The 24,233-nt window shown below is 39.0% G+C and overlaps 1 protein-coding gene across 1 annotated transcript; it reads left to right on the top strand.

Moving 5' to 3' along the window:
• The first annotated feature begins 950 nt into the window (after nt 1-950).
• On the top strand, nt 951-14,631 carry LOC132506987 (gastric triacylglycerol lipase-like). Its single transcript, XM_060125847.1, has 10 exons — nt 951-1,084; nt 1,252-1,360; nt 1,569-1,686; nt 2,220-2,418; nt 3,516-3,625; nt 7,745-7,881; nt 9,662-9,808; nt 10,798-10,869; nt 11,277-11,348; nt 14,395-14,631. Exons 1-10 carry the CDS (start codon nt 1,080-1,082, stop codon nt 14,629-14,631), a joined length of 1,206 nt encoding a protein of 401 aa, XP_059981830.1. The 5' UTR covers nt 951-1,079.
• Nucleotides 14,632-24,233: the final 9,602 nt, after the last annotated feature.

Below are 24,233 nucleotides of genomic sequence, written 5' to 3' on the forward strand. Positions count from 1 at the left end.
TGAAGGGCCATGTTCCCTCCGGAACATGTGGAGGAATCCTTCATTGCTGCTTCCTGGTTTCCGGCGGTTGTCCAGCAGAATATTTTGCCCCTTGGCTCGCAGCTGAATAGCTTCAATCTCTGCCTTTATTGTCACACGGTATTCTCTCAGTGTGTCTCTGTCTTCACACGCCTGTCTTCTTAAAAGGAGACCACTCATACTGGATTAAGTGTTCACGCTACTCTTGTATTTCCTCATCTTAACTTAAATTATGTCTTTAATAACCCTATTTCTAAATGCAGTGACATTCGGAGGTATTGAGCTGAGGACCTGAACATATCTATTTTTCGGGTTGTCAGGGGGAAACCAACTCAAACCAAAACAGATGGTAAATGGTAGCTCTGACATCAAGGCTACAAGGGTAGGTTGATAAATAAAAGGTCCTTTGGGAAAATAGAATCATGTACAAAGCTGAATAAATTACCAGAATAGCAGAAGTATTATAAAAACCTACTAATTGACAAAGTGATGAGAAACAAGGAGAACAATAGGACAAATAAGGTAATAAATGGAAAATCTATGAAGCAAATAGCAAGGCAGCTCAGTATCATGACTTTATGTTATATCGTAACATTTACTACATGCAAATTTTTTTATTCTCCTGTCAATTTGTTTAGATTATTATTAAAGTGAAGGTACAACATTTTGAAACTCAGGTAGAGATTTTGCAGACACTCATGACTAAGGCTAGAAACCTGGTTTGAGAAATGGGTTGGAAGGACAGACAATCCTGGGGAGGTGAGCAGACAGGACTACACTGCTGAGTCCATTATGATGGGGCACAATGTGGGGCTGGACTCCTGCCCTCCACCCGCCCCATGCCCCAGCTCCCCAGCCCTCTCCCTGTGACAGGCAGGCCTGAGAGTGTCCTTCCCGTGGTTTTGATCACACGGGAATCCACAGGTTCCAGACAGAAATCAAAGTCCTTCCTTGATGAGGGATCCTGGACTGGACATGCCCTTTTCTGGGCTTTGGTCTTCATCTGAGCACATGATGCACTCCACTGCAGGATTCTTTACACATCTGTCTCTCCCCTCACAATGTGGTGAGTTCTCTGAAGACAAGACCCTGTTGGATCTCATATACCAAGCACTGGATCCTCGGACCCGGGTTCTCCTGCCATCTGCCAACCTTGATCCCTCTGCGGCGAGTCCTTGTTCTCAGGCTCTCCTTAAACACAAACATCATGCAATAACTTTTTTCCTCTAATAGGTTGAAAATGTGGTGGCTACTTGTAACAATGTGTTTCATCCACATGTCTGGAAATTCATTTTGTTTCCTTGGAAAAAAAGCGGTGAACCCTGAAGCCAACATGAATATTGTAAGTTATTCATATCACTAATATTTAAAAAACACTTCCAAAGATATTGACACTATTGCTCTCATTAATCCTTTATGATTTATTATAAAGTCTGAAAGATTTCTTTACAAAGTACATGTTACCCCAACCAATAAGAAATTCTATTTTAAGAATCCAAAGTGGCCAGGTATACTCATGAAGCTAAATGTTTTGTCTTTTCTGCATTCAGAGTCAGATGATTTCCTACTGGGGTTACCGAAGTGAAATGCATAAAGTTATAACTGCAGATGGTTACATCCTTCAGCTCTATCGGATTCCTCATGGGAAGAATGATGCTAATCATTTGGGTAGGATTGGTGTGAGGGGAAAAAATGAGTGTCTCAAATCCTGAATCAAATACATTCCAGTCAAAAATATTCTAATCATAAAACACTAGATTAAGTTACTAAAAAAAAAACCTGAACCACCTTGGTCTCTGAGATTAAGCTGCGGGTCTGAGTGATAACCAGATTTACATTGGTTTCTCTGATGTGAAGCACACTGGCCCATGATTTTAGTTTGTCGTGCTGGGTGGAAACTCAGGGCCCCTGAATAGAAGACCCACTTAATTAACATAATGCTGAATTTCCTTAGAATATAATTTTTTCAATAGGTTTTTGAGGTTTAATTGGCATACAATCAACTGCACATATTTAAAGTGTACAATTTGACATGTTTTTTCATCTGAGAACCCGTCACCACAATTAAGATAAGATATTCAGAAATATTCACCTCACCAAGCAAATGTTTTTAATTCTATTCATATAAAAGCCTGTTTCTATCTTCATGTTTATCTGAGAATAAGGAGTGAGTTTATAAAGATTTTAACAATCTTCTTTAGGTCAGAGACCTGCTGTGCTTCTGCAGCATGGTTTCCTAGCATCGGCCACAAATTGGATTTCCAACCTACCCAGCAACAGCCTGGGCTTCCTCCTGGCGGATGCTGGATATGATGTGTGGCTGGGAAACAGCAGAGGAAATACCTGGGCCAGGAAAAATTTATACTATTCACCAGACTCAGCTGAATTCTGGGCTTTCAGGTAAAGAAAAGGGATGATTGAAAATAAATATTGAGTTAAAAAGCATGGGTATTCACTGCTTCCAGCCTAGCCTCATTTTAACAAATTACACTCCAAATAGGAGGAGAAGGATGTCATCTTCATTCTAATACATTTTTGGATTCTTCCTTACACCTCATTCCAAAGGTAGCCTTTCCTCCAAAATGTCTGTGATCCCAGTAACCATTGTTACGGGATTCCCTAAATATGCTTTTCCACAAGGAATGAGCGAAATGACTGAAGCAAGGAAATTTGCTGCCCCCAGCAGATTCTGAAGGAACATCCACAAGGAGTACTAGAAGGTTAAACCCAGTTGGGGTTCATGAACAGCACCTGTCATCATCAGTATTCAAGTGGGGGTGGGGAAGACAATGAAATTCTGACACCATGGGGAGATTATCAAAGATTTCCTCTCACTGGCCCTCTTGTGCCTTATTCCTAGAAATTACTAATGGAAGTGGAGAAGAGAATTTGCCTGATGACGATGAGGTGCAAAGGTGCTCTTAGAAGTTCCAGGAAGTGAAAGAAGCTTGTGTGTCCCGAGTGTAGCGAGGAAGAGGGCGAGTGAGAGGAGAGGAGACTAGAGATGCTGACAAGGGCCAAATCAGGCCAGGCTGCATAGGTCTTGGTTAAGGCTTTGGAGCTCATTCTAAGTGTAATGAGAAGCTTCTGGAAAGTTTTCAACAGGGGAGTGGCATAGCCTGTTCTCGTTTTCAAAGGGTTTTTCTGGCTGATTTTTCTGTTCATATTACATGGCAGTGGAACACAACATACAAATGATTATTAAATCTGACATTCAGGTTCAAGGGTAGAAGTATTCCCCAGCTACAGCTACTATTGTGTTTGGATTAAATTGTAGCTGTGCTTCAGAAATGATGTGCTGTGCTTCAGAAATGATGTCAGCTGTTTATGAGAAGCCACCCCAAAGAGCCCCTGACACTCACTAACAGTCTATAAGCAACAATGCTTAGAGAATCTAGTTTTCTATTTTTCAAAGGAAACTTTACCTTAAATAGGTTACTTATAGAAAGTAGAGCAAGGAAATGTATTCATTTTTATTTTGTCTTTTTTTCTTGCAGCTTTGATGAAATGGCTAAATATGACCTTGTATCCACAATCAACTTCATTTTAAGTAAAACTGGACAGGAGAAGCTACACTATGTTGGCCATTCCCAGGGCACCACCATTGGTAGGTAACAGCAGTTAGCAGGTAGTTTAGTTCATATAGACCCCTTTCCAGTGGTTATGCAGACATGCTGGTCATCATGCTAATTGCTTTCCATTCATTATATAATGTCTACAGCAACCCAATGATATAAGACCATTATTATTCCTACTGTATATATAGTGAAACTAAAGAGCAGGTAAATAAATAGTTCGTGTAAGGTAACACAGTTATTACAAATAGGGTAGCTCAGATACCAGGTCAGGAAATCTGACGCCCAAGCCAATGCTCTGAAACTTTGTACCACACAGGCTCTGGTCTCAGTTTATTCCATTCATTCAACCATATTTATGGGGCACCTATAATGTATCCTAAGAATACAGCAAAAATGAAATAGTTTAAAATCTCTGTCTTCCTACTACTTATACTCTAGCAGGAGAAGGTAGAGAAAATAATAAAAATTAAAAAGTAAAATACGTACTATGCTAGATAATGATAATACTATGAAGAGAAAAATAAATCAGGGGGTCAGATTAGGGAGCATCAGAGGAGTACACAGCAATTTTATACCAGGAACACCACCAAATACTTTCTAAGTAAACGTGAAGGAAGTCAGTGAGCCAAGCTCATACCTGGAAGACTGATATTTCAGGAGGAGGGAACAGATAGCCCAAAAGATCTGACGCTACAGCACACGCGGCACATTCGAGGAACAGCAATGGGGCTGTTCATTGTGTGGATGAATCAGATTGAGAGAGACAAAGATGAGTTGGGTGGGAGTGGTGAGGAGGGCCGACTGTTCAGGGCTTTTGAGGCTGTTGTAGGGATTTTTGCTTTCTCTCTGAGTGAAAAGGAAACCATAGAAAAGTTTGAGTAGAGGAGTTACATGATCTGACTTGTTAGCAGGATCCTTCTGGTTGTTGAAGGAAAACAGGGATGGAGCAGAGAAAGCAGTCACTGAACTCTTCCTGTAACCCAGGGGAGAGATGATAGTGACCCAGAAGAGGGGGTGGTAAAGATACCTGGTTAGGTTCTAGACGTATTTTCTATATATAGAGGGGGGTGGGTGGGTGGGACCAGCAGAATTTGCTTATGTAATGGATATGGAGTGTAAGAGAAAGAGGAGTCAAGGATGACACCATGATTTATGGCCAGAGCACTGGGATGATGGAGATGCCATTAGCGAAGACGAGGGAGACAGTAAGAACAGCTGAGGTGGTGGGGAGAGCAGGGGCTCAGTTCTGGACCCAAGTGTTAGGTGCTATTGGAGATCCAAGTGGAACGTCAAGCAGTCAACTGTAGATACAAATCTGGAGTTTAGGAGGGAAGATTGGGCTGAAAATACAAAATGTGAATCATCAGTACATGAGACAGGATGTAATAAGCAAAGAATTGAGCTCAGACAGAAAAGAGGAGGGGTCCAAGCCCTAAGGCCTGGGCCACAATTGATTTGGAAGATGAGGACGAATCAAGTGAATAAACTGGAAAATAATGGTGACTGTGGTGTAAGGGAAGCCAGGAATGTCTAGTGTTCTGGAAGGCAAGTAGAGAAAGTATTATTAGGAAAATACTGCAGTCAGCTGTGGAAGAGGCTTTGATCAATCGTGTGAAATGAAGTCTGAGAACTGACCCTTGGTTCTGGCAACCTAGAAGCTATAAGGGAACCTTTCTAACAGCAACTTTGGTGGAATGGTTGGGACAAAAGCATAATCAAGGAAATTTAAGAGACCATGAGAGAAACTGTAAAGGGAAGAGAAAGGATGAAAGCAGAAGTGGGAATAGGGGATTATATGGGAGAAATAATGGTGTATTTTTTATGTTGATCCTCACCGTCAGCCAGTGACATTACTTCCTACTACATTTCTAAACAATCCGAATGTCCATATATGGGCATATTCAGGAAAGTGGATGAAATACTTGGTAGAAGCCTGTGGAAGTTCTCTTCCCACTGCTTGTTCATCCTAAAGCATGGATCCCACTGGTAGAATTTTAGACAGAAAAAAAGGTCAGTGAGGAAGAGCTTCCCAATGTTTCTGTCATTGTGTAATATGTTATGGGCCCAAGGAGATGAGGATTTGTGCTATTTTTTTTTTTTTTAATAAAAGCACTTTTAGAGGAAAGGGCAAAAAAGCAGGACTAGGCAGAGGGAGAAGTTGGGCAGTGATGCAGTCCCCAAAAGTCCTCAGCCAGCTCTGTATGACATGGCTCTTCAGAGTCTTCATCAGTGGGACTAGCTGGCTGGTCCTTTACCCATTTGTTGACCAGTCATTCAATGCAGGATGACCCAGGAAGGGACCTTGGGTTCTCTTGAGCAAATGCAAAATCAAAAGTCTCCCTGCAGCTTCAGCTGAATAAATGCCTTGGACTCGAAGAGAAATCAGGGCAATGAAGAACAGCAACAAAACACATGGTTAACCATGGATTCAAATTCTTTGTTAAAAAGTGAGAAATCTTCTAGATTCCTAAAATTTACTCCTTTAGTTTCCCAAACTATCCAAAATTTAACCCTTTTGGATGGAAATCTACCTCAACTTATGACCGATGCCCATGCTTTTTTAAATAGAACATGTTGAACATAGCTTAACTTTTTTTCAGTGATATAGGGCTATAAAATGATTGCATTTAGCTGAAATGCAACAATTTCCTTAGGAGTTATTGATATCAATAGAACTGCTTGTCCTGACACAAAATAACTCCAACCTACCAGTCTCTTGAGTATTTAAATTTTGCCTTTCTTTCATTTGAACTTCTTTTCATTCTTCATTTTCACCACTGGATAGTTTGTCATTATGTCACCATACTCATAAATTTTGGGAAATTTTTTTCTGCCTTCTAATTTACATCTTCCAATCAATCTGCTGTGTACTTGAAAGTTAGATAAGTATCCTTGATAGAATTGTGTCTAAAGTGGGATTAAGTTTATTCTGAGAAGTCACCTGTCCTGACTATATGGACCCGTGGACACCCACTCAGGCTCCTTGCGTGTGATTCTTGATTACTCTGGGTGATCTGTTGGCTGATATCTGCAGAGTTAGGCAACCAGATAAAGAATCCCTTAATAAACAGAGTGCTCTTGGAAAGACCATTCTTCCTCCATTGGGATCAGGCTGGATATTATGTAACTGAGGCCATTGTATAAGTCAGAAAAATTTTGTTTCAGGGCATTATTGAGTCTCGTCAATATGTCATTATTAACAGTAGGGAGAGATTGTCCTATGTAATTCAACTGTAAACAATTTAAATTGAGGGCTTCCCTGGTGGCGCAGTGGTAGAGAGTCCACCTGCCGATGCAGGGGACACAGGTTCGTGCCCCGGTCCGGGAAGATCCCACATGCCGCGGAGCGGCTGGGCCCGTGAGCCATGGCCGCTGAGCCTGCGCGTCTGGAGCCTGTGATCCGCAACAGGAGAGGCCACAACAGTGAGAGGCCCACATACCGCAGAAAAAAAAAAAAAGAATTTAAGTTGATAAGTCTATTTATATGCTACTGTTCATGAAAACAATTAAAAGCAGACGGGCTGAGAATGTTTATTGTATATAGATGTTGGAATTATCTCGGCTTCTCATTTGTCAAGCATTTACCATGTGACTAGTTCCTGGTAAATACTTTACATGATTCACCTCAAGTACTTCCTAAACAACCCAAGGAAGCATTCATTATTACATGCATTTTTAGATGAGGAAACTAAGGCTCTTAGAGTTTAGGTGACTTTTCCAATGTCACAAAGCTAATAAATCACAGAAGCAGGTTTCAGACTCTGTTTGGACACATTTCAAATTTGTGCTTTAACCTTTCCACGTATACCCCCTACTCATATTAAATGTTAATTATCTCATTGTTATGAGATTAGATCATTTTAAACTGAACCAAACCTGTTGTAATATAACGTTTTTGTTACCACATGATTGTTCTAAAGTAGGCCTATTTTCTAAAATCAGATAAAACAGTTTATTATAACTTTCAAAAAGTTCTACCCTCATGTTCCCAGAGAGAATCTATGAAAATAAAACAAATATACTAAAATCTGATCATTCTGTCGATTTCAGGTTGTCCCAGATGGCACCCGTAGTAAATCCAAAGTAATGTCACATTGTAAAGCACACACGCACACACACACCTTTCACCTTTTGTTGTTCTTTTTCAGGTTTTATCGCCTTTTCTACAAATCCCACGCTGGCTAAAAAAATCAAAGCCTTCTATGCATTAGCCCCAGTTGCCACAGTGAAGTATACCAAAAGTCTGTTGAATAAACTTGCACTCATTCCTCCCTTCCTCTTCAAGGTATGTGATTCCCTTTAACTGGGTCTAAGATGTTAAATTGTTTGTGTATTTCAAAGTGATGGAAAGAGAACAAACACCTGGTGGACAATCATGTTTATAGTCAAGGATGGAAATTAACATGTTTATATTATTTCTTGAATAGCACTGACCATGGTTGAATCCCCATTAGAGTTTATGAGATCCCCACCGATTTCTTTATTCTCGATTACGTTGTGTGGATTAGCAATGCCTGGGAGAGTTTTTGCTCCTTCCATGGATGTTTCTTTACTAAGCACCCACACAGGTCTTCAAGGCTGTGATTTCCCCCCCAAGACCAGGGAAAGGGAAATAAAAGAAAAAGAGTCAAATGAGAAGCCTAAACCACCTGGTCCAAGAAAAGTGGGAAGAAGAAAGATAGGAAAGAAAAGGAAGGAAAGGGAAAAGGAGAGAGAGGGGGAAGATAGCAATGGTGAAGTGAGGCAAGGACTTGGAGACCACTTATCATATATCCTTGGCTTTCCAAGCCTTTTCCTAAGAGTTCCTTCCTCTTTAAATGGGGATTTCATAGGGCAGTAGCATAGATTTCAATAAACTGTAAATATGGAGGCATACATGGTAGGGAATTAATAATCTTTCCTTTTTCCAGTGTTTAATCACTGACTTCTCCCACCCACCGAAACTAACACATACACACACATACACAGTCTCCTTTAGGAGAACAGTTTACCTCAGGCTTCAAAATTTAATGATGCCATTTTCTTCTGTGGTTGAGTGCTATTCTTTTTTTTTTCACTCAGTTAACACGCATGCCTAAAATCTAAGAGATTTTACCCACAGACCAACTACATTTGTAAAGCTTTTACTCAAAATGTAAAATTGTGTGATGACCCTGAGTATGTTTACCGGTTGCATTGATTCAGAAATTGTTTGTTTCTTACTCATATTCAGATTTTCTGACAGGCAATGTAGAGAGAGGTTTTTAAAAAAGCATTAGACCTTAGGTCAGAGGCTTGAGGCTCAGATCAAGATTCTAGCTGTAATCCAGTTCTCACTAGACCAAGATCCTGACTATTCATTAGCCTTATGTTCTCACGTATAAAATGGGGATAACAGGGTACAAACTACCAGTTAAAAAATAAGTAAGTCACATGGATATAATGTATAGCACAAGGAATAGAGTTAATACTTTATAATAACTTTGTATGGGGTATAATTTTGAAAATATGGAGTCTCTATGTCGTATACCTGAAACTAACATAATATTGTAAGTCAACTATACTTTAATAAATTAAATAAAATGGGGATAACAAAGTGTCTACTTATTTTAAGAACAATTAGGGTGTGTCCTTTCAATTTTTAAACTACCAAGCCTCTTTGTCTTCTTAAAGATTTTGCTGAAAATATGGCTTAGAAGTCACCATTTCCCCTCCTGATTTTTTTTTTATTTATTGCCGAAATCACACATCTTGGCACTTAATTATGATATTCTGCCATGTTGTTTTATGAGTTTATTCCCTAACTCCTATGACCCCAACTAGACTGTAACTCTGTGTCTTATACTTCTCAGCACCCAATGCAGTTCTCAATGCAGCAATTAATACTCAATACTCATACCTGCACTGTCCATTCCATATCTTTATTGTGGGGATTCAATGAGAGAGAGTATTTAAACCTCTTAAGACAACATATAGAAGTATGAAAATATAATGTCTATTCCCATTTGTACCAGTAAACAAAACAAATTAATGTCTTTTCTGCAGCTTGTTATTTGCAAATCTTTAATGATGCTTTTATTTTTCAGATTCTATTTGGTAACAAATTGTTCTACCCACACAATTTTTTGGAAAAATTTCTTGGTGCTGAAGTGTGCTCCCGTGAGATGCTGAATGTCGTTTGTAGGAATGCCTTGTTTGCCATGACTGGATTTGATAAGAAAAATTTGAACATGGTTTGTATGCATTGAAATTTCTATTCTGAATATTTTGAGCAACCCTCATGATTACTTGTCTCATCATCAATTAGGAATGGTACTTTATTAGAACCAGGAGTCACTTCAGAATTCTGTCCATGATATGCAGATAAGCCCACGAGAAATCACAAGTCATTGCTCGCAGTTTTGTTGCCTCCACATTTCTTCCATCACCTCACTGTGCCCTGAAGTAAACAGCTTGTAGGAAAAACAAAACAAAACAAAAAACTCCCTACTCACTTCTGATCACCTGAATAATTGGTGTGACATTTAAATTCTGTGAGTGGAGGCATTGAACCAAGTTGTCAGGTTCTTCTGTAGGAAAAATATGTCTAGATATTGAATATTACTTTAAATATTTTTAATGCTGATAGTCATCTCCATAAACTTTCTAAAACTTGTTTCAGAGCATTTATGTAAGATCTTGTCCACACTCTTTACCTTTTATTTCATTTGCTTTGCACCAAGTGGATGTTTAAAAGCACATATGACAAAACGCGTTATCAGAAAGTAGTTAAGAATATGGATTCAGGGTAAAAGCCTAAATTCAAATCCTATCTTTGCAGCGCACTTGAACTCCTCCATCTTGATTTCCTTATCCATGAAATGAGTTGTTATGAAGATTAAATGAGCTAACATATGTAAAGTATATAGAACATAGTACAAAGCAATGCTCATAGTATATCATGTTTTGCTCATAGTATATCATGTTTTGCTACTAATAGTATGATACACTGACACCTATTCTCCCTCAAAATTGTTTAGTTTTGTTATATACCCTCGAAATTAGCCCATATAATCACAGTTTGCAAGCCATAAAGTGATGTACAACTTTTTTGCTCGTATCCTGCCAGTAATGCTGCCCATAAAACTTGATCTAGATCAGAAAAAGTTAAGTCTTAGATGTTTGTGAGAAACTGAACATACATCTAAGTGCGCATGTGTGTGCTTGTGTGTTTGCTTTCTAGACTCGCTTAGATGTGTATCTAGGACATAATCCAGCAGGAACTTCAGTTCAAGATGCCCTCCACTGGAGTCAGGTATCATTTCAAGCTGCTCAAACTTTTTGTGGGCCTAAACCATTAACAATTTACCTAAAGCACAGTCTTAAAATATTCTGTCAAATGCTTCTAAAAGGGAATTTTTCTGGCACGTGACTACCAGATGAAAATATCTATCAATCCATGTGAATGAAAATCCTACAAAAAACAGGTGCTTTGGGTAACAAGAAATAAATGATGATTATGACTTGAAATTATTTCAAGCAAAGCTGCATTTAAACTTGAATAAATTGTTGCGGAGGATTAATAGTCTATTTTTGGAATGAGAAAAAATTTTTAAATAATATTTAAATTAAAAGTAAACTACTTGGAAAAGTTGGCATTTTATTATTTACATAGCCAAGTGACTTTTTAATTTCCTTGTGTCTTTAATTTCTCTACATTAGGCTGTTAAGTCTGGGAAATTCCAAGCTTTTGACTGGGGAACCCCAACTCAGAACATACTGCATTATAACCAGGTAAGCATCTTAAGTTGAGGTTATTTGCATTTTGAAAGACAAAGATATAAAAAGTTAAAGATGAAATTACGATAACTTTGCAGGTATTTTCCAAAGGAATGCTGTTGCCTAGACCTAGCCTTAAGGAAATTATAAAGTAGATGACTCTATCCTTTGAGTCTTTTTGTCATGTGGAACATCACACTGGTCTCTAATTCTTCCACTGAGCCTTCACGCTCCAGTGTCTGTGCTCATTCAAGCTGCCCTCAAAGTACCACACCACTGCAGTGAGAACCTTCTAGATCTTGTCACCCCTCGCTGCATTAGACAGATCTGCCCTGTATCCCAGACCCCCGGCATGCTGTCTTCTCCTTTCCAAAGTGCAACTAACTGTTATAATAAACCAATAACTTCTTTTTTTTTTTTTTGGCTGCTCTGCGAGGCTTACCAGATCTTAGTTCCCCGACCAGGGATCAAACCCAGGCTCCAGGCAGTGACAGTGCAGAGTCTTAACCACAGCACCGCCAGGGAATTCCCTAAACCAATAACTCTAACTGTTCATGGGATAGAGCTGGAATCTCTGGTCTTCTTAAACAATTTCCTATCCTTTGTTGATGGCCAGAGAAGTTTTCTCACCATATTCCCAGACATAAAAGAAGGATGGTATGCTTGCAGTTCAAGGCTGGAAATATTTTTCAGCAGACAAGAGCCTTGTACGCAGGTAGATATACTGAGCATTCCTCCTACTTGTAGTACAAAGAAGCCAGGCTTTGGAGTCCATCGTACCTGAAGTTAATATAAGTTGAGACAATAACTTTCCATCTCTCCACCCAGACTCAGGGAGTTATTGACAGTAATTAATGGGTAATGTCAGCTCAGGATAAACTCTCAGATTGTCACAGGCTAATTTTGAATGAGAGAATTGCTCTGTGTTTTTTTGGTAATTCTTTCCCCTTCTACTTCACCCCACGTCCAATTTTCCAACCAAGTAACAACCCTATTAATTTTTGTCTGCTTCAATGACTCAATATCTACAAGGGATTTATATCTTTTCACCACAATGTCTTTTGTGTGAAAAAGATGGCCCAACCTCCTTGTTTTTACATCTCTGATGTCTTTAAAGAGGTTTTCTGAACACAATCAGATCAAACATTTGTTGTAAAGACTTTTCCCCCCAACCATCACAACCTCAAACCCCCCAGACACAGACTCTATCTTTATACTGGGCTCTAATAACAGTAATCAGAGACTCCGTCTTGAAGGGCCAAGTGGGGCATGAAACACCCACTCCCAATTCCATTCTCCCTTCAACCAAGCCGAACTCAGGATGGTTTCAACTGACTGAGGGAGTGACACTCATTTAAGAGCCAGAAGCTAGGTTCTGGAAAACACTTTGAATAGTGGAATATGAGTAAAGAAAAGTAGGTTTATTCTTAGAGATATTCTCCACAATTTTCCCTTTTCTTCAACATATAAAGGAATATAGTAAAGTATTAAAATACTATGAAAAATTGCATATAATAAAATATTTTTCTTTGGTGAATTGGCTATTACATAAGGATAAAGAAAATATTCATATTAGAATTCTTGAGAATATCATCTTTAAAAACTAACAAAATTCTCTGTGAACTGTGGGAAAGTTAGCAGTGATTCTCTTTTCCCCTTGGCCTGCTTTATGAATCTCTTTAAAATCTTTGTGTGAATGGAGATTTTGTAGAAATAGGAAATGGGACTACTGATAGATTTTCTCAGAATTTGAACGTATATTTAGTAAAGTCAGGCAAGTATTTAACAAATACAGCTCCTTAAATGAAATGATTACCTATGGAATGACTATACTGGAGGCCATACAAAGCCAAAATAAATGACTCAGGACATTTTGAGTAACTATTTGTATAGAAACTATCTATCACAGTTAAAATTCAGTCACATTCACTTCCTTCAGCTTGAGTCGAAATCTAAGTTTTTACTTTGTAAGAATTATTATCTAAAGCCCACCTATTCATGTGCTCACTTCGGCAGCACATATACTAAAGCCCACCTATTCAAAGCATGGTCCAGGACCAGCAGCCTCAGCATCGTCTGGGAATGCAGAATCTAGGCTCTTCTTCCAGATATACTGGAGCAGATTCTTCATTTTATTAAGATCTCCTAGTGATTCACAGGGCCTTTAGAATTTGAGAAGCACTGATTTAAAATATTGCATCCACGTTCCTCTGTGGATAAAGGTAACTCTGAGCAATAATTGTTAAGATTTACTTATGATACTGGGTCATGCCACTTGTGACAACGTGGATGGACCTTGAGGATATTATGCTACATGAAATAAGTTAGACACAGACAGATAACTATTGTATGATGTCACTTACATGTGGAATCTAAAAAAAAAAAAATTAAAAACCTCATAGATACGGAAAACAGATTGGTGGTTGCCAGAGGCGTGGGCAAAATGGGTAAAGGTGGTCAAAAAGTATGAACTTCCAGTTATAAAATAAGTACGACCTGGAGATGTAATGTACAGCATGGTGACTATAGATAATAATACCATACTGTATATTTGAAAGTTGCCAAGAGAGTATATCTTAAAAGCTCTCATTGGGCTTCCCTGGCGGCGCAGTGGTTGAGAGTCCGCCTGCCGATGCAGGGAACATGGGTTCGTGCCCCGGTCTGGGAAGATCCCCCATGTCGTGGAGCAGCTGAGCCCGTGAGCCATGGCCGCTGAGCCTGCGGGTCCGGAGCCTGTGCTCCGCAGTGAGAGGCCCGCATACCGCAAAAAAAAAAAAAAAAAAAAAGCTCTCATTACAAATATATATATAAAAAAACTACATGTGCTGGTAGATGTTAACTAGATTTATTGTGGTCATCATTTCACAATGTATACGTGTATGGAATCATTGTAGTGCACCTGCAACTAGTATAATGCTATATATCAATTATATCTCAATTTTTAAAAAACTAGGTTAATGGTATCTAATCTACCCACTGAGTTAAGTATTGAGTTTCAAGTGCAGTTACTTATAAAAACTCTGATTCTTAACACTCTGATTCTTTTCCTCTGGTGTTTTAGGCCACACCTCCCAACTACAATGTGACAGCCATGGATGTACCAATTGCAGTATGGAGTGGTGACCATGACCTGTTGGCTGACCCTCAGGATGTTGGTCTTTTGCTTCCAAAACTGTCTAATCTCATTTACCACAAGGAAATTCCTACTTACAATCACTTGGACTTCATCTGGGCAATGGATGCACCTCAAGAAGTTTACAATGAAATCATTTCTATGATGGCAGAAGATAAAAAGTAGTGCCGGATTTAAAGAATTATTCATGTACTTTTCCCAAAATGATTTATTCTCTTCCACATAGTTTTCTGTACTGTTTTAAATGCAATGTTTCTTTCTGTAATTCTGACTTTCAAAATATATTAGCATCAACAAACTTTTCATTGGTCATTTTTAATTGAAAAGAATTTTTTTTAATTAGATTTTTTTCACTTGAAAATTTATCTAGAAACTCTTGAGAGAACACAGTCTTGGGGAGGTGAAACTTCCCTTCCAATCCTCCCATTCAGTTTACCTTCTAAACTCCAGGTAGATAATGAGCCATGAATCATGGGTGTTGCCAAAAGACAGTCTTGGGGTCGAGTATGGATACCTCATATGCACACTTGAGATTGAGTGAATTGTTTTCTTTCTGTTGTCTGTTGTTGCTAAAGCTCAGTCTCTCCATCTGTGCTATGGGGATATCACTTGCTCTTTTGCTTGTTAAACTCCATGAAAAGGCAAATTAGACTGTAAATTGAATTGAGGTCAGCTCACTTTCCCTTTCTAGGGAGAAAAGAACAAGGGTAGCTTAGGGAGCAACAGGCAACCCCCAGTTCAGGAAGGTGGGAGGTAAAGGATTTCTTAACCTCAACATTATTGACATTTTTGGACAGATAATTTTTTTATTGTCCTGGGATGATATTTAGCATCATCCCTGGCTTCTACTTACCAGATGCCTTGAGTACGCACACCCCCCAAGCTGTGCCTCATATATACCTCTTAACTTGCACCATCATACTGTTGCTCACATTCCCCTCCAAAATTCTTAATTTATTTTGGGTTTACAAGTATGTATCCATGGTCTGTGCATAACTCATAGGAAGACCAATATATCTGAACATAGAACTGTGTTGTAATCTCAAGCCTACTAGATATAATACGATTCACATTTTTAAAAGTCAGATATTCTAAAATTAGAAGATGCCTAAGCATTACCTAGTTTAACCCCATCATTTTCCAACTGAGGATATTAAAGTTCATAAAGGTTGAGCACCTTAATAAAGGATGTACAACTGGCATTGTTAAAATCCACACATTCTAGCCCAAGTACTCTTCTCTTCCTGCTGCACAAAGCTGATGTACATAGCTCTGTTGTACTTTCAAATTAAATATTTGTAGAGTTATCTGAAGGAGGCAATGGGGTGAGGTGGTGCTGAGGTTTTTTCTATAGCATTATTCGGAGTAATATTGGATATCTGAGTTCCTAGGCTCTACACAGATATCTAGTATGAGAAAAATGCCGGTTGAATGTGAGCTTTCTCTGCTAGTGTGAAAGAAAGTAGAAGTAGCTAGATAGATGTTAGAATGAGAAAGAAGGAATAGAGGTGAGAAGAAAAGTAAAGAATGGAAAATATTAGAAGGTATTGACATATACACACTAATATGTATAAAATAGGTAACTAATAAGAACCTGCTGTATAAAAAAAATAAATAAAATTCAAAAAGAAAAAGAAAAAAAGAAGGTACAGGAAGGGATTAGTGCTTTCAGACGCAAACCTCATCCTCATCTGCTTTGTTGTGTCTCAGTTGGTCATTGTTGTAGCCCTACTCAAAGAGATCAGACTGCAAAAGCCATATATAATCTTAGCCAAACAGGGAAAAATGTTTAAGGCATACAAGAAGGATGCCACTGTAGAATTTCCTTTTGAAAATAGCACTTAGGAAAGCAAATTAAAATATAGATGAGATGAAATGTCTGCTTAAATAACCCCACCCTAAGTAGTTTTCAGATGGGTTGCTCATAATAGCAGTGAATCCAAAACCTCATCAAGGATATTAAATTATAGCTGAAATAAACTGTAAAACAAGTCAAAGCATCATAACAAGGAGATGTCATAGTAAGCGCTACAGTAAGTATGGATCTATGCTTCAACCTCAAAGGGTTGTTGTGAGGATTTCCATATTCATTTTGAACGGCTATGTATTGAATGGCTACTCTGTGCCAGAGAGTTTAATATAATTAGTGTATGATTCATGATAGCACTCAACCAATATGACCCATTATTACTTTTATAGCTCCAAGGCACTATCTATCAAGTTAATTTTGTTGTTCTTACATACCAGACAATCTTAGCTTCAAGCTGGACTAACCTACTAAGTGAGAAGTTCATAGAACAGTCAATATTAAGTGTATGATCTACTGAACAGCAGGTAATTTCTCTGCACACATAAAGCATTGATATTCTGGTTCATTGAGCCCTTCTTGTGATTTTGGTTGGTATAAAGCAGTTCCTCAAACCCGACTACCTTTAAGTACTGAAGTCATATTAAAAAACACAGAAAGCCAAAGTTTACACATAATTATGGATCCAAGTTAGACCCAATCTGAGGGACCAGTTGGCTTCCATCTAAAGATTTTATCTTACTATACATTTTGGAGCTTAATGAATTATATTTCTCTGAATGTTAACCCTCATCTAATTATTTCAAGGTTTATTTCTGAGACTGAAAAAGCATTTGAAAAATACTTTCTTCTTCTCATATTCATGCGGTTTGCCTACTCATTCTTCCAAAGTTTTCATCTCATCTATCGTATCATCCAGTTGGCCCTCCAAACCAGGGCTGCTTAACTTGCCGTATCTGTGAGCCTGAGGTTTCAGTGAAACACTTATGCTTTTTTAAATGTCCTTAATTCAAGGTCTCTCTACAAGTCCCAACAATCTACTGCTCCTTACTGGAGAGAACACAATCCATGTATGTCAGCACACTCAGTAGCACCAGATTACTTAGCTTACTATTTTATTGTTCAACTTATGTCACTATAGCAAGGCCAATACCTACTAGGTGGAGATTTATGATACAGGATTATTTACTGGGAGTCGGGTGACTCTGCTGGTGAATCCTTATGTCTTCATCATAAAGATGTTAGATTAGGTTATAGAACACTGAAGAATATATGTCCATTATGTACAGGTATACATACATATTTTTACAAATGCATATTATATATTTTATGTGTATAAGTATATACATAATACATCATGTGTAATATTATACATATAAAATTATGCACATATTTATGCACAAACATACATGGTTTGCTGAGAATATGAGTACACGGTCAGCCAGGTACACAGTCAGAACAAGAATTATTTTTCCTTGAATAAATATACTGCCAAACAATTTTAATCATTGAAGCATTAATATACCCTTTCTGAGAGCTTCAGATTTTTCATTTTAATGAGTTTAGGATTCTATGTTTCACACTTTTCACTTTGAAACATCTCATAGCATACATTCACTATTCTTCAGAATTCTAAAGGCTGATTGAATTTAAAACAGCTCAAATCACCAAAGGAAATCAAAAGATTAGAAGATCTGCAAATGGTTTGGCTCTAGAGCAAGTTCAGACCAAAAAAAGAGGTGAGAAGATGTGGAAATGATATCCCAGAGTTATTTTATATGCCTTCTGCTAAATGCCTGTCCAAGCAATGATATAAAATATGGCTGAACTTATTATCAAAACAGGGTAAAATTAATCAACTGGGTTCAATATTTTAAAAAAACTTCTTGGTCTAGTATATCTGCCCTTCTTGTGGAAACTATTTATATCCATTTAGTAAGCTTAAGTTGTATAGAATACACTATATTGATATTCATTTAATAAATATTTATCAAGCTAGACACTGTTCTGGTTGCAGAACAAAGGACAAATCTTTTGCCCTCATAGAACTTATATTTTAGTGGTGAAGGTTGATAATAAAATATAAACAGATAAATGTATGTATGTATATTATGTTATCGGGTAATAGAACCACTGATAATAAAAATACAGTAGATAGGTGAGTAGGAAGCACACAAGGCACTATGTTAAATAGAATGATCAGGAAAGGTCTCTTTGAGAAGTGACACCTGAGCAGAGAACTGACTAAAGTGAAAGAATTCCAATGTGTTTGAGTGTCCTGGTCCGGTAGCTCTGATCTGTCACAGATGTGACTAGTCTTGCAAGCTGGCAAGGTAACCTGCCACAATTTCATGGATGCTGGCAGAAGAGAGGAAACCCCCATTTCAAAGATAAAAGACTCTATTACTCATAACACACAGACTTCATGACCTTCACATTCCCCTTGATCTTCAAGATCCATAGGGATAATGTGAAAGCAGGCCTAGATGAACATTGGACATATAGTGTATCTATGTCACAGTGAGGATCCCCACGCTTAGGAAGCCTCCAGTCTTATAAAGGCGGCTGTTAGCAAACCTGTCCAGTCTCTGCCCGCAGAGAGAGACATTTTCTTTATCATACTGGTCAAGAACAAACCTGCCCTCTACCCTGGAGAGAGACAGTACTTCTGTCTTTCCAGGCTGTTTGCTTTACAAACATCCTTGAAAAGATAGTCTGGAAAAAACTGATCTGAGACGTACAGAAATACTCTGGAGAATAGTCTCTCAACATCAACATTTAGTGTACATCAGAATCACCTGAAAGGCTTTTACAACCACAAATTGCTAGGATTAAACCCCAGTGTTCCTGATTCAGTAGGTCTGGGGTGAGTCTAAAAATCTGCATTTCTAACAATTTCCCAGGTGACACTGATGCTTCTGGTCAGAAATACTTACTTTGAGGGCTTCCCTGGTGGCGCAGTGGTTGAGAGTCCGCCTGCTGATGCAGGGGACACGGGTTCGTGCCCCGGTCCGGGAAGATCCCACATGCCATGGAGCGGCTGGGCCCGTGAGCCATGGCCGCTGAGCCTGCGCGTCTGGAGCCTGCGCGTCTGGAGCCTGCGCGTCTGGAGCCTGTGCTCTGCAACGGGAGAGGCCACAGCAGTGAGAGGCCCGCGTACTGCAAAAAAAAAAACCAAAAAAACCCACAAATACTTACTTTGAGAATCTCTGTTCTAAATCTATTAAGAAGACACCTTGTGTTATGCTGTTGTTGATTTGCTTTCCTTTGGCTAGGCTTTATAATCAGAAACTCACATTTCTAAATATTTATACCTATTGTAATCTTTATGTCATTGACTCTGGTAAGTAACATATTGCTTATTAGAGACACTTCTCATATCTTATAATGTGGTTCAGCTTTGTGGCTTTTATACTTCTATTTCAGACGAACCTTAGCTGTTATTGATGCCGAAAACTCGGCTTCTGTGCACCGGTGCCAAACTGAATCTCTGAGACAGAGTTTTGGGTGAAGTAGAAAGAATAACTTTATTGCTTTGCCAGGCAAAGTGTTAACGCAAGTTCGTGTGCTCAATGTACACTGAGACCAAACAAACTGAAACGTAGGAATTTGGAGCAGAGAAAGGTTTATTGCAAGGCCTTGCAAGGAAATGGGTGGTTCATGCCCTAAAAGCCCCAAACTCCCCGAAGGGGTTCGGCAAAGCACTTTTAGGTGAGGGAAGGGGGTGGCAGGGTATGGGATCAGCTTGGACACAATTCTCTGATTGGCTGATGGTGAGATAACAGGGTGGTGTCACAGGAGTTAACATTATCAACCCTTAGGTTCCAGGAGGCCTGGGGCTATATGCTTACGGTCATCAAGTAGTTAGCATCTTACATTTTATTTTGGGGGGGGGGCGGTTCACATCTGCAAAACAACTCAGGAATTGTGCATCAAATACTACTATCTAGGTACTTCAGAGAGGAGCTAACAGAGGATACGGGGGAAGGCCTGTCCCGGGCAGGCCCCATAGGGTCCTGCTTGGTTACAAAAGGGGGAAAGAGTGGGCTTGTGCCCTCAAAACTGTGTGTCCCGATGTGGGGGGAGGATTTGGTGAGGAGTTTTATAGCAATGGTTCAAGGGCGGGGTTGCTGATAAGGATCAGGGTGCCTGCAGGGCTTCACTCCTTTAATCTGGACTCAGGTGGTCTCCTGATGAGCTTCTGTGATTCTCAAGGTTATCAAGCTGTGACCTTCCCTCTGGAATGAAGAATGCTTCAAGTAGTTAATCTTCCATTTGTTCAGGGTTTTAGTTCTGCAGAAGAGCTCAAAGATATTGTTATACGTGTCCCCTTGAGGCAGGACCAGGATCCTGTCCCAAGGCTGCACTATTGTTTCTTGACTGCCCCTCCCTTGTCTCTGCATCCCCTCCCTTCCCTGATTAACAACTGTTTGAACTTGCCCTTTGGAACTCAGGGAAGGTCATGGAGGCTAAAGCCTATTTCCAGCAAACAAGAAATGGTGTACAGAAAGGCTTCCATGCCCAGGAGCCCCACGGGGTCCTGCTCGGTTTCATTATCAACTTCAGTTTATCCAGATATGAAACAAAGAAACAGTTGAAATAAAAGAGAAAAATTTTTGCTTGTGATATTATCTTAATAATCTTAATGGTAATTTCATGACTAAAGTTGATATAATGACATTCCAGTCTATAACTACAAGATGCACTGATTGAAGCACAGAACTGCAGGAGATAAAAAAATTTCCTCTACCCTTCTATGTTCTTTGACTGGTCTAATAATTAAACTGACATAAGACATATAAACAGGAGAAAACCAAATTTAATTGTGTACATATGGGGACCCCACAAAGACAATGAAACCGAAGGACAAGGCAGACAATTGAGGCTTATATGCTATCTTGGGCTAAGGAACAGGATAGGGGCCTGGGGCTTCAACGGGAGGAGGTGACTCACAGGGCGAGGAGGGCAGATGTTTGGTAATTTGATGTTTGTCCTGCCACACAGATAGATCATTCAGATAAAAAGTTATCTCTTGGTAATAGCTCTCTTTCTGAGTTAGACCCCCTATCTAAATTGTTTTACCTTGTTACAGTTGCTGGGTGTGGCTGCCTTCAGCTCAAAATAGTCTGCATAACAAAGTGGCATATTTGGGGAGGCTTGTTCTGAACCTCTTCAAATTCTTTCAAGAGTGATGATCATTTTCCATCTACTATAACCTATTCTTGGTTTCTTCACCTATAAAAACATTTTGAAGTCAAAATTGAGTTTTAAATAACATAATAATGATCTCGGAAAGGCAGCAGATCTTATTTCCCGGCCCAGGAATTGAACCTGGGTAGCCTGGATGAAAACCAGGAATCCTAGCCACCAGACCCTCTGGCCCTTGCCCCCAGTGAAAAATGCATTTCTCAAGGAGGCAAAATCTGTAGAAACAGGTGCAAAATTTATTATTAGAGACATAGCGCAACAACAAGTGGGAGAGCACACAGAGAAACAGCTTGTTTAGTTAAGACAGAAGCAAGGCAGAGATGCACACCCGGAGAGAAAGGGTGTGGGCGTCCTTCCTAATAAGGAGTAGCGCAGTGAAGAGGCGGTTAAGTCACTTATATAGGTCAGTTCTTCTGGGTCTTTGTTTACCTTTGGCCAATTATCTGGTTTCTTTTTCCACCTGACCCGCCCTAGCCTCCCCAACATGCGTGCACAAATTTTTTCCAAGATGGATTCCAGCCCAGAGGCCTAAGGGATGGTCTTAGCATCACATATTATGGGGTGGTGCCCCCTCCTTTTTGACCCCCGAAGAGCCTTTATGCACAGGTGCAGTGTCTCCCTGGCCCCAAGGATGGGAAATATGTGACCTGTTGGTCCTTTACTCAAACAAGGGTTAGCCCCTCTCTGTTCCTGCCATGACTATTATCTTAAGAGGTACACAGGACACAAAGCCTGGCTATTTAACCTGCTTCTATTGTTACTTCCATTTCGGTGAGCAAACAGGAGGCTGATTTTAAATGTCTAACCTGGATCCCACCTATCTCCTGTCTCAGGAAATGCAAACAGGAGACTAGTTGTAGCTGTCCAACCTGAAGCCCACTTTTTCCTGCCCCATGAAATGTAAACAGGAGGCCAGTTGTAAATGCCTAGCTTGGGGCCCATCTATCTCCTGCCTCAATCGTATTTAGATATTTCAGATTACACACAGATCCGGAAACCTATGCCATTAATATAAAAATATGCTTAATGGTTACATGAGAATTCCTGCAGATCTGGCAGTGTTTTTTGTTTTACAGCTCTAAAATTTAACTGTTTTATGAAATAAATTCCTTAAGTGGCCAGAAGGGAACATGCAGCTAATAATCTTAAGAGAAAAACACTTACTGTTATTTAAAATAGTATTTTCATATTCACAATCTATTTTCAAAAGAAATGTGTAGGAACTATGCTATTACCCAAATTTGACACTAGAGGGAAGATTTGGAAATTTGCTTCTGTTTTTCCTCTTAATCCAGGGCATATACATTTTATCAATAGTGGTTATTTTATGTAGTATGTTAAGACCCTGTGTAAAAATTGTGGAAAATTTATCTTAAAAAATAGGAATTGAGTTTTAGAGAAGTTCACAAACTTAAGGTAGGGAAAATAAGCACTTTGCTAAGTATTAATACTTGATAATGGCATCACAATTCCTGCAAAAATACTACAAAAGTGACAATATTATACCAATCTTAAGAAGTAAGAATGCTGAAGATAAATTTTGTGTGCAAAATCTCGCAGCAAATAGTGGAAAGGTAATTTTAATTCAGTTCTGCCTGACTCGAAAACCCAAGTTTGTTCAATATTCCACACAACCAAATTCTACACCCCAAATCAAGTCCTAATACAAATAAATCTTTCACATGATACCATGCTACAAGGTACATTTTTACCTCTGTTATGGTTCTTACCATTTTGTTTTGCACAGTAGGTATGTTTGATGTGTTTTTAATCACTTCTTCTATGTTTATAAAGTCTATAAATTCAGGGAACCCAGTTTGCTTCTTTTTATATCTTCTCTTCCGCATGGCACAGGCAGAAACATAGGAGCTTTGGTTTTAATTATTGAAGCTTATCATTATGTGCATCTGTAATTAATGCCTTTAGTAATTTTGTGTAACAAAGAATTGAACACATTTTTCTCCATGTGCCTAATCTGTCCATTTCTTTAATGTGCCAGATTCTCTTAAAATCACATATAAATAGCAAACATATAAATAACATATATTTACATGTATAATAGCAAATCACATATAATAGCGAACAATCATTACAGCACTTATTCCTAAACTTAATATAAAACTTACAATTCTCTGAGTTTGATTTACTTCATCTCTTATTCGTTATTTTTTTTTAATTTTAGTTTTGAAGTTTTCAAATGTAACAATTGAGAAAATACTTTAACCCCCAAATATCTATAGTCCAGCATAAATCATTATTAGTATATAGCCAATTTTGTTTCATTTATATCCCACCACACCCAGCAACAGATTGTTTCGTTTTGTTTTGTTTGCGGTATGCGGGCCTCTCACTGTTGTGGCCTCTCCTGTTGCGGAGCACAGCCTCCGGACGCACAGGCTCAGCAGCCATGGCTCCCGGGCCCAGCCGCTCCGCGGCATGTGGGATCCTCCCGGACCGGGGCACGAACCCGTGTCCCCTGCATCGGCAGGCGGACTCTCAACCACTGCGCCACCAGGGAAGCCCAACAGATTGTTTAAAAGCAAACTTCCAGACATCATATCATTTCATCTAGAAATATCTTCTTATATAACTTTAAGACATAAGACAATTTAAAAACATAACCACAATATCACATCTAAGCACCAAGCAAATCAAAAATTCCTTAATATTATCATATATTCAGGCAATGTTCACCTCTCCATGATTGTCTCATAAATGTGTTTTTTACAATTAGTTTGTCCAAATCAGGACA

The sequence above is a fragment of the Lagenorhynchus albirostris genome, chromosome 16 (assembly GCF_949774975.1).
Source record: "Lagenorhynchus albirostris chromosome 16, mLagAlb1.1, whole genome shotgun sequence".
Lineage (NCBI taxonomy): Eukaryota > Metazoa > Chordata > Mammalia > Artiodactyla > Delphinidae > Lagenorhynchus > Lagenorhynchus albirostris.

Excerpts from the sequence above, each read along its gene's own strand:
- LOC132506987 (XM_060125847.1), top strand. Across the intron at positions 1,687-2,219 it reads GAATGATGCTAATCATTTGG|GTCAGAGACCTGCTGTGCTT; the intron begins GTAGGATTGGTG and ends AATCTTCTTTAG. Across the intron at positions 7,882-9,661 it reads TTCCTCCCTTCCTCTTCAAG|ATTCTATTTGGTAACAAATT; the intron begins GTATGTGATTCC and ends TTTATTTTTCAG.